Here is a 16,956-nt window from a genome sequence, read left to right on the forward strand (position 1 = left end):
GACTCTTGAGAGCCCCTCGGACTGCAAGGAGATCCAACCAGTCCATCCTAAAGGAGATCAGTCCTGAATATTCATTGGAAGGACTGGTGCTGAAACTGAAACTTCAATACTTTGGTCACCTGATGTGAAGAGCTGACTCGTTGGAAAAGACCCTGATGCTGGGAAAGATTGAGGGCAGGAGGAGAAGGGGACGACAGATAAGATGGTCAGATGGCATCACCGGCTTGATGAACATGAGTTTTAGCAATCTCCGGGAGCTGGTGAAGGACAGGGAAGCCTGGCGTGCTGCAGTCCACGGGGTCGCAAAGAGTCAGACACGACTGAGCGACTGAACTGACTGAAACAATATTAGAGATTATCCCACACTATATTGGTCTGTAAACTACCTGTGATTTCCGTTATTCACAGGCACTGCTAATACTTCATTGGTGGTTGACTGTACTCATAGTTGGAGGGAAATGCTGAAGGTCCGTCAGGGGACTGGAAATAGAGATGAGCTGTGTTTTTCCATTCAAAGCCCCTGACACTCCAAGTTCTGTTCATGGACCTGAATCGAGTTTAAGAGTATCACAGGCCTTAGAGACGTAAAGCGCTGTGTCGACCACGTACAGTTATCCACCACTGCTGGTGGCGAGCATGAATCGGACAGCAGCGCGTCACTCTCCGGCTTGGCTGGGATTCGTCATTTCATAGCTGCCATCAGCGTTTCTCTTCCAGCCTCACAATGTTAAAGAAGAATCTCCTGACTAGCATCAGTTGATTATTTTGAATAGGATTGCCATTTAAACAAATAGATTTTATTTTCTAGAGGGTTTTAGATTTACAGGAAGTTTGAGAAGATGGTACAGAGTTCCCATGTACCCCACACCCAGCTCCCTCTTTGTGACATCTTATGTTATTTTGGTATGCTTGTTACAGTCAGCAAATCAGCAGGATGTGTTAATAAACCAAAGTCCATAATTTGCTCAGTTTTCCTTCACTTTTCCCTAATGTCCTTCCTTTTTCCCAGGATCTCATCCAGACACCACATTCTGTTTTCTCCTTAGGCTCCTTTGGGTTGTGGCAGTGTGTCAGACACCCCCGTGTCTCAGACCTCAGCGGTTTTGAGGAGGATTGGTCAGGAATACTGTAGGACACCCTGCCTCCCATTCTTCTCATGAGAAGATGGGGTTGTGGGCTGACGCAGTAGGTCATGGAAGTCAAATGCTGCTCTCCACATCACCCCAAGGGCACACGCTGCTCATGGCCACCCCTGTGGACGTTAGCCCTGGGCGCCTGGCTGAGGTGGTGTGTGCTGGGTTCTCCCCCGTGAGGGTGGCCTCCCGCCTTTCCACACTGTCCTCTCTGGAGGAAAGTTCCCGTGAGTAGCCTGTGCGTAAGGAGTGCGCGGTGTACTCTCTATACTCAGGGGAGGGGAATCTGAATTATCGGGAGTTTCTCTACAGGGAAATCTGTCTCGCCTCCCTCATTTGTTAACTTATTGAGCAGTTTGCTTTTATCAGTGTGGATATTATTCATGTTCTGGGTATAATCCCGTACTCCTTCCTTTTGTCACTTAAGTTGCTCCAGCTTCAGCCACTGGGAGACTCTCCAGGAGGCCCCTGGGCCACTCTGACCCCCCGCAATGTGGAGGACGTGGAGAATGGTGTTAGAGACCGAGGTCTGCTTTCCGGGGGGCCCGTGACTTGGGGGTGTCGTTTCTTTCCTGTCCTCTCACCAGACAGTGTTTGTGTGTGTACAAGCCTGTGTGTATAGGCACATCTGTGAACCTTCGTATCTATAACCAACTGCCTCTGTGTTAAGCTAAGCATAGTCTCTTACTGGTGTCTGTAACCGTGAACCTTCACCGCACGGGCTAGTCCAGCCTTTTCCTCGCTCCCGTAAGCGCTCAGTCTGACAGTGGGAGCGTGGCCTGCACCGTCCTCCGTTCGCTTTCTGACTGTTCACTTGGTGCAGACGTGGGTTACTCAGGGTTGTTGACCTGTGTCCCCGGGGGACCAGGCCTGCCAACCTTCAGCGAGGTTTTTTACATATTTGTGATATAACAAGGTTCTCTTTTCACAGCCTGTATTTCTTCCTGGGATCCCCAAACTACTAAATTATTTTTTTAAGTTTGCATAAAGCTCATCCTTTGTGCTTTAAAATTCCATGGGTTTTGACAAATGCATCTAGTCGTGTATATACCATTATGGTTTTATACATAGCATTTTCACTGTCTTGAATTCACACATGCCTCATCCTGTTCTTCCCTTGCCCCTCTCTCTAGGATCTCTGGCAACCACCGATCACCTTAACTGTCTGTAAAACATCGTTTTTTGCATAGTTTCTTTTCCAAAATATCGTATAATTGGAATCATACAGTATGTAGCCTTTTCAGACTGGCTTCTTTCATAAAAAATTATACATTTATGGTTTCTTCATGTCTTTTTATGGCTTTATAGCTCATTTCTTTTTATTGTTGAATAATATTCAATTATATGGATTAACATTGTTTATTCACGTCCCTATCGAAGGACATCGTGGTCGCATCTACTTTTGGCACTTACAAACATTTGGCTGTTACAGACATTCACTTTCAAGTTTTTGCCTGGTCTTAGTTTTCAGGTCACTTATGACTGAACATTTTCACTATAGAATGTCCAACCAAAAGAGACGGGTGAATACGTGCACCATGAAACGTGTGAAAATGTTCATAGCAGCATGGTTGTTAATAACTGAACACTGAAAACAACCAGTCAGTCAGTAAAATGGATAGATTATTTTGGGTGTTTTCCACAATGGAGCCGTGAAGGTAGCACTGAAAATGCTGCTGTAACCCGCGTCACGGATGACAGCTCTCACAGAGAGGTGGTGTGCCTGGCCCAGAAGGGCGCGTGCTCTCTGAGTTTATTTACAGAAAGTTCAGCAGAAGACGGTTTTCTGTGACAGACATCAGAGTAGTGGCTGCCTCTTTGTGGAGGACGAGCACTCAGGCGTCTGGGCGGCCTGCCGACAGCTCGTCCTGGCTCACGGCTTCCCGTGGTGAGAATCCACTGGCCGTGGAGCAGACACAGACTTGACCCCTGGGCGCAGCAGATGCCCTGGAGAAGGAACAGCCTGCTCTAGTGCTCTTGCCTGGGAAACCCCGTGGGCCTGGCGGCTCTCACGCACAGGGCCACAAGGGTTGGACACAGCTTGGTGACTAAACCACCACCACCACTGGTTCATGGCTGTTTTCAAGTAACAAATTATCAAGATATATGTTTAAGATTTGTGCATTTTGTATATATATATTTCAGGAAGAATTTTATGAAGTAAAATGTGTTGCTCCTTTTTCCATAGGAATTGAACTTTGGACTATAAATAGTTGCTGATTACTAATCCTTTCTAATTTTTGACTCCTATAGGATTTCACACAAAGTTTGTATGTAAAATTCTAACATTTCTTATTCTATCTATTGGTTATATAACTGAAAGCCCATCAGATATTTTATAATTTCCTAGTACTTAACTTGCTGAAAATAATGTCTGTATTTCCTAACAAAATAATGCCCTTTCACAACCTTCCTCTAAATTCCCACTGTGCCATTCCTCTTGGAGTGTTTGGTTTTGGAACTGAGATGCCTATGATTTTTGCTGCTTCTCGTTTCCCGCAGATAGTGTTTTACTTGATCACACTGTTTGCTTCTCTGGGAGTTTGCTTGGAGCTACTCCGCCCCCTTCTGTTTCCACAGCTACCACTCACGCTCGGGCCATTGTTGCCTCATTCCGGGTCCTTCCAGTGGCCTGCTGGCCGCTCCCCCCGTCCTCCTCTTGTTCCATGTCCCACATGTGCAGGTTGTCTCGTTTGCCCGCGACCGAGACCTTGAGTTGCTAACCTAATGCCCCTTGTAACTTCTGTCTACAAGCCATGTCCGTTCACAAACTCCAACCTCGTGTTCCGAGTGCCCCCTCTGAGGCCACAGTGTGGGAAGGTATTCTTTGTGCCCAAGGTAATCTGTCTGTTCCTCTCTGATTCTGTAGTTAGTTAAAAAGCCTGGAATCCCCCTTCCTCCCTGTTTGTTACAGCCTGAAAAATATGGCTGGACATCAGCATCTTTTTATCTTTGTAACTTTTGGCCCCATTTTGAGGTTTCCACTATTTTGTGTCCCCTCGGGTCTTTGTATTCATTAAAAAAAAAAAAAACATTATTTTGGCCAAATGCTGTTAAGGTGTTTCATATATGTCTGTAGGGTTTCCGCTGACATGAGTTTAACTTTCTTTTTGTTTATTGATACTTTATGTTTGCTTTATTTTGTCTAATCCACAGTGTGTTAAGAAAATGCTTTTAAAAGTAAATATAGTAAATACAAATAGTAAAGTGAATAACTGTGATCACACATTTTGCTTCTTGAATCAGAGAGTTTGCAGCAGCGTATGCAGAAGTATCTGTCCGGTAAACGCAGATCTTAATGCGGAAGCCAGTTTTCAGTTCGTGTGACGCTTGGCTGTATAGTAGGGACGCCTTTAACAGCGCCCTTGCACCAGAAGCCAAGCAGGTGTCACCAGCCAGGTGTTACGCAGACGCCCAGTGCATGGGGCCTCATGTCAGACCCATCCTGTCTTCGTGTTAAGCCTGCCTGTTTCTGCTCCGTCCCTTCTGCTGTCTCCTTCATCCCTCTTGCCTGGCCTTTCCCGTGGGCCTGGCTGCGTGCTATTTCTCCGCCCGAGTCCTCTCGTCGCTTCCAGTCCTGCGCTTCCCTCTGGTGACTATTCTGTTGGCACAGCCCCGGGGCTCTCTGACCTTGTGTCCTCAGACAGTGCCAGCCAGATTGTTTTGGCCCGTTTTGTTCTATTCATTTATTATCTATCGTCTGTGCTAAACATACAGATTAGTTGAATTAATTGCTAAGGGACTCTCCGGGTAAAAGTCTTTGACAATTTGATCTTTGTTTGTTGGAATTAGGATGGACGTTATACAGAAAATTTATTTCCAAAATCAGTTTGAGCCTGAGAAAATGAGTCGAATCATGTGGTAAAGGGAATGGTTCTAGGGCCTGTTTCCTGTAGACTTAGTTTTTTTAGAGCTGTTTTATTCACAGCAGAATTGAGGAGGAAGGTAGATTCCCATAAGCCCTGTCCCTTCTGCTGAGAAGCAGAGCCCGCCACCACGGACACCCCCACCAGAGTGCACCATCACCCAGAGTCCGTCTCTTACCTCAGGGTTGAGTCTCGCGGTTATATGTTCTGTGAACTTGGACAAATGCATAATGCCACGGATTGACCTAACGTGATGGTATTAGACATAGTATTTCCACTGCCCTAAAAGTCCCCTGTCTCCGCCTACTCATCTTTCCCCTCGCCCAGCCCCTGGCAGTGTCTCCAGAAAATCATGTCGTTGGAGTCGTATGCTACGTAGACTTTTCCAGTTGGTTTCTTCTGCTTGTTAATATGCATGTCGGTCTCCTCTGTGCCTCGTCATGGTCAGAGCTCATTTCCCGTTAGTGCTGAATGCTGTCCCGTCCTCTGCACGCTCTGCGGTCTATCCATTCGCCTCCTGAAGGGCGTCTTCATTGCTTTTTGCCAGTTATGAGTACAAAGCTGCCGTCAACATCCGTGTCTGCAGGTTTTCGTTTGGACACAAATTTTTAACTCATTTGGGCAAATACCAAGCAGCATGATTCCTGGATTCTATGAAAAGAGTGTGTTTTCTGAGAACCTGCCAAGCTGCCTTCCAGGCTGGATGTGCTGCCGTACTTGTGAGAGTTCCTTTTGCTCCGAGCCCTTGTCAGCGTTTGTTGTCGGTGTTCTGATGGGTGCAGAGTGGTGTCTCATTGCTGTTTTAATCTGCATTTCCATGCTATATGGTGACATGTGATGTGACATCCTCTCCTACGCTTATTCATCAGCTGTATATCTTCTCTGGTGGGGTGTCTAAGTCTTTAACACATTTTTAAATTAGGTTTATATTGTTGAGTTTTAAGAGTTCTTTGTATATTTTGGATAGCAATCCTTCATCAGATGTGTCTTTTGCAAGTATTTTTTCCCCATTTATGGCTTACGTTCTGATTCTCTTAATAAACACTGTCTTTTGTGGAATAGGAAATGTTAATCTTAATAAAGTCCAATTTATCAATTATTTCTTTAATGCTTTGGGCCATGAATATTGTATCTGAAAAGTCCTTGCCAAACTTAAGACAATTCAGGTTTTTCCTGTGTTATTTTCTAGGATTTTTGTGGTTTTGCATTTAGGTCTGTGATGTCTTTTGAGTTAGTTTCTAAGATCTGTGTCTGGATTTTTTTGTTGTTGTTTTTTTTGCATTGGTTGTCCAGTTGTTCCAGGACCATTTGTTGAAGACACTGTCTTTGCTCCATTGTGCTGCTTTTGTTCCTCTGTCAAAAACCAGACTGTGTTTATGGGGGTCTCTTTCTGGCCTCTCTGTTCTCTTCCACTGATCTGGTTGTCTTTTCTTTTGACAGGCCACAGGGCTTTGATTACTGTGTCTTATAGTAAGTCTTGAAGTAGGCAGTGTCAGTCTTCCCACTGTGTTCTTCTCTTTCAGTTTTGCATTGGGTATTTTGTTCCTTTTGTCTCTCCATGTAAACTTTTAAGAGCAGTTTATCCATATCCATAAAATAATTTTATGGGATTTTAATTGGTGTTACATTAAATCTGTAGATCAAGTTGGGAATAACCAACATTGCATTACAGAGTCTTCCTATCCATGAACATGGACTATCTCTCCATTTATTTACTTCTTTGATTTTTCTCATTCTTTCATCAGAGGTTTGTAATTTACCACATATAGCTCTTATACATATTTTGTCAGACTTTTTTGAGAGGGTGCTAATGTAAATAGTGGGCTTCCTGGGTCACGCTCATGGTAAAGAACCTTCTTGCCAGTGCGGTAGATGTAAGAAATGTGGGTTGAATCCCTGAGTCAGAAAGATCTCCTGGAGAAGGAAATGGCAACCCACTCCAGTAATCTTGCCTAGAGAATCTCATGGACAGAGGAGCCTGGCAGGCTACGGCTCATAGGGTTGCAAGTAGTTGGACATGAGTGAAGCGACTTAGCATGCATGCACTTAAGCTTATATCCCCAGATCAGAATGGTGCTGTTCAGCGAACGGATACCCACTCATTGAACGAATGAGAGGCTAAAAGCGTACAAACACGTTAGCCTGTCTTGCATGGTAGAAAGCGCTCCTTTTTTTTTTTTAAAGACAGTTAATTTAGAGGTTGGTTTGGTTTTTATTAGTATGATTTATGGTACATTTTTTTGTATTCTTATCTCTAATCCCTTGCATTTTTCTTCGGGTTACTTAATGATGCAGAATTGTTATAAAGTCAGAGGCTTTCTTAACAATGACCTATTCTTTCAGAACCAGATGATCAAAGAGCTGGAGTCCCGTGTCCAGCAGCTGACTGGAGAAGCGGAGAACAGTAATTTACAGAAACAAAAATTAATTCAAGAAAAACTGGAACTGGAGCGATGTTACCAGATAACATGCAATGAGTTACAAGAAGTAAAGGCAAGGTACTGTCTGAGGTCAGACAGCTCTCAGGTGTGGCCATAAAAACTGACGTTAACTCTGTAAGTTATGCGGTAAAATAAAAAACTCGTGCATTTAACCTTGGGAGGTTTCCAGTCTAAATGCTGCTGTTTGTTAAATTTTTTAAGTACCATTGAATGTAAGAGGCATACTGTTTAAAAACACTTGATAAAAATATGCTTACTTATTTGATGTATTGAAAGATAATGCATTTGGATTTGACTAGCTAAAAAATTCCATTTTAGAGGTTGATTATAAATACATTGGAAGTGTATTTTATTCTCTGGTTGCTTTTAGGCGCAACACACTGCATAAAGAGAAAGACCATCTCATCAGTGATTATGAGCAAAACCTGAAACTATTACAAACCAAGTATGACGCTGATGTCAACCTTCTGAAAAAGGAACATGCTCTTTCTGCCTCTAAGGTAGTGTAGGGGCTGATAGCTATAGCCAGTCAGAGTCGTTATTCCCTTCCCTCAGCACAGAACCAGAAGTGCCCTGCGGAAGCTCACTGTCTGGCGTGTAAATGAGTCTCCTTTGCTTAATTTAATGCCAAATGTCTAATATATAGCACAACATAAATAATTAATAAATTAAAATCTGCTATAAATTAACCCTTTTAATTAAACTAATTACTAAAGTTTTTGAAAGAGGAAACATAAAACTCCAAGAAGTAATGTTCAGTTGTTTCAACAACATTTTTGAGTAACTCTATTTGAGTAACATTATTATTTGAGTAACTCAAATAACTCTATACATTGTTAATAGTTAATTAATAATATTGTTGATAACGTATAGAGCTAATATTTTGAATATAATAATATTATTAATATTTTGAGATCTTGGTTATACATTAGTTTTCTTGCCCTCACACATGTATATAAGCCTACATACCCCCTTAGGGCACCCACCCCCTTTTGTGTCAGATAATTGAAACTTTATGCAGAGAAAATCCTATAGCTATGGTGCTAAAGTGGTTACTTACTTGATATTTCAAGAATTATTAGGTTGGTGCAAACATAATCATGGTTTCAGACTGTGAATTTTAAATCATTATAACTAGGCTCAAACACATCTTTATTAATCAAAATAGGAACCATTACAATCAACACATTTTTCCCAATGAGAAATGTTTGTTTACCCTTATTAAAATCAATGCTTAAAATCTCTAAAATCAAAGCATAAAAGCTTTAAAATCAAAGCATAAAAATCAGTGCTTTGGGATTTGATGAACTCTTAGAAAGCATTTTCTACCTCCTGCTGGTTGTGGAAGCATTTTCCCTGCAGAAAGTTGTAAAGATGCTTGAAGAAGTGGTAGTCGGTTGGCGAGAGATAAGGTGAAAATGGCAGATGAGGTAAAACTTTATAGCTCAATTCTTTCAACTTTTGAAGCATTGGTTGTGCGATGTGCAGTCAGGCATTGTTGTGGAGAATTGGGCCCATTCTGACCAGTGCTGGCTGTAGGCATTGCAATTTTCGGTGCATCTCATCAATTTGCTGAGCATGTTTCTCAAATGAAATGTTTCGTGGGGCTTCAGGAAGCTATAGTGGATCAAACAGGCAGCAGACCACCAAACAAGACCTTTTTTCAGTGCAAGTTTGGCTGTGGGAAGTATTTTGAAGCTTCTTCTCGGTCCAACCACTGAGCTGGTCATCGCCAGTTGTATTAAAATCCACTTTTAATCATACATCACAATCTGATTGAGAAATGGTTCATTGTTGTTGCACAGAAGAAAAGACACTTCAGAACTATGACTTTTTTGATTTGTGGTCAGCTCGCGAGGGACCCACTGACTGAGCTTCTCCACCTTTCCTGTTTGTTTCAAATGCCAATGACCATAGAATGATTGACGTTGAATTCTTTGGCAGCTTCTTGTGTAGTTGTAAGAGGATCAGCTTCGATGATGGCTGTCAGTTGTCGTTGTCAATGTCCGATGACCGGCCACTATGCTCTTCTTCTTCAGGACTCTTGCTTCCTTCGTAAGATTTCCCGAACCACCACTGCACTGTACGTTTGTGAGCGGCTCCTGGGCCAAACGTGTTGTTGATGGTGCAAGTTGTCTCTGCTGCTTTACAACTCATTTTGAACTCAGATAATAAAATCACTCGAATTTGCTTTTTGTCTAACATCTTTTCTGTAGTTTAAAATAAATATAAAATAAACAGCAAGTAATAAGTCATTAGCAAAAAACCCCCCATAAAATGAAAAATGTGCATTAAAATGATGTATAACATAACTATCACATTTATTTAGAATGTGTTCCAATATCAAATGGCAAATTGCACCAATGCAAAAACTGCAATTACTTTTGCACCAACCTAATAACTATTCCAATGGATTTGGTTTTTAAATTAATGTTTAAAAAGTTTTCTGTTTACCTATTATTTTTATATCAATATTTTCATAACTTTAAATACTATGAATTTAATTTATATTTTCATTTCAAAGATTTTTTAACTTAAATTTTTGTAAAATTCACATTTATAGATGATTTTAATTCTAATTAAAACTTCAGGAAGAAAAAGGGTAAATTTATTCAACTGGAAGTTTGGAGGATGATAGAAAAATCAAAATTTCATTTTTTATTATTTTCCTGAAATCTCTTTAGGCATCTGGTATGATTAAAGAACTAGAACAGAACGTCTGTCAATTAAAACAGCAATTACAGGAATCAGAACTTCAGAGAAAGCAGCAGCTCAAGGTGAGTCCCGTGCTTTTAAACAGAGCAATGGCTAAAAGTCACCCGTCCTTTTCTGGGTATATATGTATAAGTGAGTGTCAGTTAAAAAGCTCAGAAATGCAGGTAACCATTTATGATTCTTTTATTGCACTGTATCATTTCTTATCTTATTTATTTTAACAAAAGTAGATGCTAATGTGATAGAGTAAGAAGAGCAATTTTAATTTGGACAGTCTACTCTTACGAGATTAGTTTGAAAAATAAACCTTATTTAGATATACTATTATTTTAGAATAATTTCCTCTTTAAATTGTTGTCTGCCATTCTCTACAGTTTCTCTCTCTCCCTTTTTCTCTTTCCTCCTCTTGTGCATGCATCTGTCTGGTTTTGGCCGCGCCCAGCGGACGCAGCGTCCTGGTTTCCTGACCAGGGGTGGAGCCTGTGCCGCCTGCAGTGGAAGCACGGCGTCCCAACCACCGGACGGCCAGGGAACCCCCGCTTTCACTCCTTTCAGACCCTCTCTCTTTCTCTTTTGGTCAAAAAGTACCAAACCCTGATATGTGATACAAAACATTATTTTCATATTGATTCATTCGATCATTGTTAAGTGGTCTCCTAATTCTAAGGGTCAGAAAGTGTCTCTCTCACTGGAATGTAGGTGCTTCTGAGAGTAGTAACATCTTCAGTAAATGGACGTTTTATGGTCTCCAACAGAAAGCTATTCATGTTTCTGTTTGTGCTTTAGAAAACCGGACAGGTAGGACTCACTTACTGGTAGGCAAAACTCAAATAAGTTTGTCATCAAAGAGATTGACTTGTTTCATTAGATTACTAATTTTATTGACCCTAGAAGCGATTTTAAGTATAATAAAGATAAATATTTATTATTCACAGGATCAAGAAAATAAGTTTCAAATGGAGAGAAGTCACTTAAAACGCACCTTTGAGAAAAAGGTAATATATTTTGTGGGAAGCTGTAAGCCACTTATATAGCAAAGGAGACAGTTAAGAGTCCATGCTAATTTCTATAAAGCCATGTGTTGTAGACTGTATTTTAGGTTTATTTCAGTTAACCAGTAATCAAATTTTGCTTCTTTATTTTTCACGTTTATGAACAGCTTCTTCAGTTTGATTCTTAATTATGTTAACATTAATATACCACTTCTGTGTTTCATTTAATGAGTGAAGAGTATTATTATGTTCACCTCTCATAATAACCCTTTGAAATTATATTTTGTTTTTACCAGTTTAAAAATACGATATAATTGATGGGAGTTATTTTTTTCTGTTGTATCATATGTGTAATAAAACTCTAAATAATTAACCAAAGAATATAAAACAATGAAAGAATTGTCACTGCAACTGATTAGTAAAAACAGTTGATTAGTAACTATTTCCTGTCATTTAGAGTAGTGACTGTTTCTGCGGATGCATGCTGGTGTCCTTGTTATCAGTGATAAGTGGGTGTCCACGGCCACCCGTCCACCCCTTCAGTGGTAGAGTACAGAGTCCTACAGGGCCTGTGACTTCCGAACTTCTGTTTTGAGTTTGTTGTTTGCTCTATAACCGTAGTTGAGATAGCAGAGATTTTGTTGCTGCTTTCTGATTATTTACAGTTCTAATATCCACCAAATTCATCCGCTTGTAGAATACATACACAATGGAAAATGAGAAAAAGGTTACCCCCTCAGCTAATCAGACAGATTGTGTGGCACAAAGTTCTTAAAATGCCGTGAAATCGCGTCTGATGTGTGTGTACCGTCCCCTGGGACGTGTGTTCACTGCCCGTCGGGAGTGCGGTCTCTCTGGGCCCTGGGTGGAGGAGGGGCTGAGGGGACAGGCCATGCAGCTTGCTCTCCGGGGGCCTCGGGTTTCTTGTGACGCGCGTGGACCTAAGTATGTGCTCTTTAATAAAAAGTGTAATAAGTTTTCTTATTGCTAAAAAAGTTTTCCCCCTGCAGTTTTAATACAGTTCAACGCAAGATACTGAATATATTTCATGCCTACAAAATGATATCTGAGCAGGAGGGAGAAATACTGCTTTCCCTGAAAGAAGGAATTTTTTTTTTTGGTTTCCACTTTAGAGCTTTGCAGCTTCATAAATATTAATATTTGACTTCCCCAAAAAAGACCATATATACTATCATAAGCCTCACTGCCCACCGTCTGAGGCATCCATACCCTTGGGTATACCTGTTAGTCCCTTGTTGGTACCATGGGCGGGTAACTGGCTCCCTATCCGTCAGGGACCCCTCCCTGGCCTCCTGCTCTGTTACCCTGCTGGCAGCCGTCCTCCTGGGAGATGGTGTCTGCACCCCTGTGGGCCCCGGAGCCCCGGTACCCAGAGGAGGCCACCCCGGTTCACAGCATCCAGCTGTGGGCTGGGAGGCACGGAGCTGGAAGACAGTCTCCTACCGCTGTCCTTTCTGGCCATGCAGCCACCGAGTAACCCTGGGACTTGGGACCAGCCCCCGCCTGGTGGACGCACAGGAAGCCGCGTTAGAATCGAGTAACCCTGGGACTCGGGACCAGCCCCCGCCTGGTGGACGCACAGGAAGCCGCGTTAGAATCGAGTAACCCTGGGACTCGGGACCAGCCCCCGCCTGGTGGACGCACAGGAAGCCGCATTAGAATCGAGTAACCCTGGGACTCGGGACCAGCCCCCGCCTGGTGGACGCACAGGAAGCCGCGTTAGAATCGATTCCTCCCCGTCCTAGTCTGTGTCGCTTCAGGGAGCAGACCGCAGTCGTGTAATCAGGCATCTTGGTAACCACAGCCTTTCCCTGTCTGTGAGCTATCAAGTGGCCTCTCTTTCAAGTAACAGTAACTAGTTCAGTTCAGTTCAGTCGCTCAGTCGTGTCTCTTTGTGACCCCATGGACCGCAGCACGCCAGGCTTCCCTGTCCACCACCAATTTTCAGAGCTTGCTCAAACTCATGTCCATTGAGTCAGTGATGCCACCCAACCATCTCATCCTCTGTCATCCCCTTCTCCTCCCACCTTCAATCCTTCCCAGCATCAGGGTCTTTTCAAATGAGTATGTGTTTAAAATAACACCTTCTGTAAAGAAAAAGGAGCGTATTTGTTCACACTGTGTATGTTCTAACAGTATTTGTATTGGAAGAAAATGTCGCTCAGCGTGTTGCTTTTTGTTTTACACTCAATTCCACAATCTGCCCTTTTAAATTGACATCTGTTCTTCTCTCTGTACTAAACCTGTGATCTCAGTCCTTGAAGATCTGCTGCCTTGTGCCCCCTCAGGGAATATCCTCAGACTCCTCTGAGGGCAGACACCAGCCTCACCTCGCTCTGGGATGTGTGACCTGAGAGCAGAGAGGGGTGCACAGGGCGTTTGTCTGTTAGACGGTGTTACAGGTGTGTGCATTCAGTAACTGTGCAAACCCAAGTTCTGAGTGTCTGTTCCGGAGGAGGAAATGCCATCTGAATGACATCATTTCCTCCTGCCGACAAGAGAGCAGCTCAAGAGAGGCCAGCTGCTTTGAGGTCAGAGGAGCAGTTACATCAGATGCCCCCTGGTTTAAGCCCACACGTTATCGAATGGTCTTTATTGATCTCTGGTGGCTGTTGCCTCTCCTAAGATCTCTGAACATCAAACAGAGAATAGGTAGTAAAACTAAATGTCATTGTTTGATGACGTGTCCTAATCTGTTAAATCAGGAAATGGTTAAGCTAAATGATTTTACGAGCAAGGAAACACCTGCCTCCTGCAAATAACCTACTACCTGTTTTCCAAACAGGCATTGGAGAGTTAAAAGATGGTGCTGTTTACTGAAAGAAGTTCACGGGACAGATGTTAAGCATGTCTGCTGTAAACTGCTAGAGCTAAAGCGTCTGCTTATGACTGTGACCCATGGCCACTGTGTCGCCATGAGGCCTGATGGAGTTCAAAAGTGTTAGGAATGGTGTTTACATGTATATAATTCTTTTAATTAGGTTAGACTAATGTAAAATTTACATAGTTTTACATATATTGTGGAGTGTTTTCCAACAGTTATTGGCCTGGTTTTCTTTGAGAGGTAAGGTGTCTTGAGTGAAGTTTTTCAAAAAATGAAATTTCACAGTGAAATGATTGATAGAAGTCATGGCACCCGAGGTCCCGAGTTTGTCCCATCGAGAGGCAGAGGTGGACAGGCTGGTTAGGAAGTACGGTGGGCCGTCCAGAGGTCCAGCAGTGAACCTGCCCTGGCTCTACGTGCTTTTTGTGCCTTGATGTCTCCCACCGTATATGTTTCCTTACATGTAGCAAGTCTCTCTCTTGTTTATACTAGCATGCCTTTTTTGATAACTTAAATTCTTAAGGTGCAAGGAAGTGAAATCTCCACTTGGTAGGTGCACGGTAAATGTGCTTCCAGCTCCATCGGTCAGTGTTTGTAGAACACTCCCATGTTTGAGAATATATGCTCTATCTTGGCTGTCTGCTTCGTGTTTTCATTGTTTAAGTGATTAAAACTCGTATTTGGTGTTCACAGCGTACGGCAGGGAAGGGACCGCAAGCGGGCGGCTCTGCGGCGTGTTCCCCACTGCCCGTGGGGCCGGAGGAGAGGCCGGCAGCGCGCTGCCTGTCCCCCACTATCTCGCAGATAGGTAACACCGGCAGGATAGCCCCGAGAGCCCGAGGGCGCTCGGCGCAGATATGTTCAGTGGAGAGCAGACACCCAGGACAGCATGCCCTGCCCTCTCGTGTGGGCCCCGCGTTGTGCTGGGCGCCGGGACATGAAAGCAGGTGCGGAGCCGCTTCCCCTCGAGGAACCCCGGCTCAGAAGCCTGTGCGCTGACGCAGGCTCCGCTCCTCCCACCCAGGGCGTCCCACGCCTGCCTTGGGACTGGCGCTCTTGGTTTGGAAGCGGTGGATTGGATCCAGGCGCTGGGGTGCGCCGCCGGTCAGGGAGTGGCGGCCACACTTGGCGGAGGTGACCGCTGCCTCTCCCGTGGCAGACCGCGCTGATGGGGACTCAAGATTCCGCGGAGCGCGATGCAGGCTTCTCCGAGAAGGAGGTCCTTCAGAAGAGGACACTGCGAAATTCACCGGCGGGGGCTCCCGGAAGTGTCAGAGGGGAGAGGCGGAGAGGGGACGACGGGCTGACTTCAGCTGCGGACGTCACCCCGCGGCCAGCACGGCTTTCCCGCCTGCGTGGAGCGGCTTTCAGCTCCCAGGCGGTTGATCTGATCTGTCTACCTTCTGTCTGTCTGCCTGCCTGTCTACCTATCTACCTACCTATCTACCTACTTCCCTAAAACACCGAGGGGAAAAACGAAAGAGAATTACAACAGGAAAAAGCCAAAGAACATGGATTTTTTAGTTAGGCTTCTGTCCAAATGAATAAATAGCTAAATAGAGGTATTTTTGAGGAGTATTGATTCAGTGTCAGAAAAGGTTTGTGACTGTATGTGATTGTGTGTGTGGTTGTGTATGAGTGTGTGTGGTTGTGTATGACTGTGTATGTGTGTGTGGTTGTGTATGGTTGTATGTGATTGTGTGTGGTTGTGTATGAGTGTGTGTGTGTATGATTGTGTGTATGTGTGTGGCTGTGTATGAGTGTGTGTGTGGTTGTGTATGAGGGTATGTGGTTGTGTATAAGTGTGTGTATGTGATTGTGTGTATGATTGTGATTGTGTGGTGGTATATGATTGTGTGTGTGTGGTTGTGTATGGTTGTGTGTGGTAGTGTATGATTGTGTGTATGTGATGTGTGGTTGTGTATGTGATTGTGTGTGGTTGTGTGGTTGTGTATGATTGTGTGGTTGTGTGTGGTTGTGTATGATTGTGTGTATGTGGTTGTGTATGATTGTGTGTATGTGATTGTGGTTGTGTATGTGATTGTGTGGCTGTGTATGAGTGTGTGTGGTTGTGTATGAGTGTGTGTATGTGATTGTGTGGTTGTGTGTGGTTGTGTATGATTGTGTGTATGTGGTTGTGTGTGGTTGTGTGTGTTAGTGTATGAGTGTGTGTATGTGATCGTCTGTATGATTGTGTGTATGTGATTATGTGTGGTTGTGTATGTGATTGTGTGTGGTTGTGTATGATTGTGTGGTTGTGTGTGGTTGTGTGTGGTTGTGTATGATTGTGTGTATGTGGTTGTGTGGTTGTGTATGGTTGTGTGTATGTGATTGTGGTTGTGTATGTGATTGTGTGGCTGTGTATGAGTGTGTGTGGTTGTGTATGAGTGTGTGTATGTGATTGTGTGTATTATTGTGTGGTTGTGTGTGGTTGTGTGTGTGTGGTTGTGTGTGTTAGTGTATGAGTGTGTGTATGTGATCGTCTATGATTGTGTGTATGTGATTATGTGTGGTTGTGTATGTGATTGTGTGTGGTTGTGTATGATTGTGTGATTGTGTGTGGTTGTGTGTGGTTGTGTATGATTGTGTGTATGTGGTTGTGTGGTTGTGTATGGTTGTGTGTATGTGATTGTGGTTGTGTATGTGATTATGTGTATTATTGTGTGGTTGTGTGTGTGTGGTTGTGTGTGGTTGTGTATGTGGTTGTGTGTGGTTGTGTATGATTGTGTGTATGTGGTTGTGTATGGTTGTGTGTATGTGATTGTGGTTGTGTATGTGATTGTGTGGCTGTGTATGAGTGTGTGTGGTTGTGTATGAGTGTGTGTATGTGATTGTGTGTATTATTGTGTGGTTGTGTGTGGTTGTGTGTGTTAGTGTATGAGTGTGTGTATGTGATCGTCTGTGTATGAGTGTGTGTGGTTGTGTATGAGTGTGTGTATGTGATTGTGTGTATTATTGTGTGGT

The 16,956-nt window shown here is 43.4% G+C and overlaps 1 protein-coding gene across 4 annotated transcripts in view; it reads left to right on the plus strand.

The window, feature by feature from the left end:
• CEP112 (centrosomal protein 112) overlaps window positions 1-16,956 on the plus strand; it is a 299,121-nt gene that overhangs the window by 69,355 nt on the left and 212,810 nt on the right. For 3 of the 4 annotated variants that reach the window (XM_043443432.1, XM_043443639.1, XM_043443586.1), the window contains 4 exons: window positions 7,343-7,509; window positions 7,811-7,940; window positions 10,125-10,217; window positions 11,091-11,150. In XM_043443432.1, the coding sequence (XP_043299367.1) occupies window positions 7,343-7,509; window positions 7,811-7,940; window positions 10,125-10,217; window positions 11,091-11,150 (450 nt within the window). The remainder of the gene's footprint in view (window positions 1-7,342; window positions 7,510-7,810; window positions 7,941-10,124; window positions 10,218-11,090; window positions 11,151-16,956) is intronic. The other variant, XM_043443510.1, reaches the window with a different exon arrangement.

This window comes from Cervus canadensis, chromosome 1, assembly GCF_019320065.1.
Source record: "Cervus canadensis isolate Bull #8, Minnesota chromosome 1, ASM1932006v1, whole genome shotgun sequence".
In the NCBI taxonomy this organism is placed as follows: Eukaryota; Metazoa; Chordata; class Mammalia; order Artiodactyla; family Cervidae; genus Cervus; species Cervus canadensis.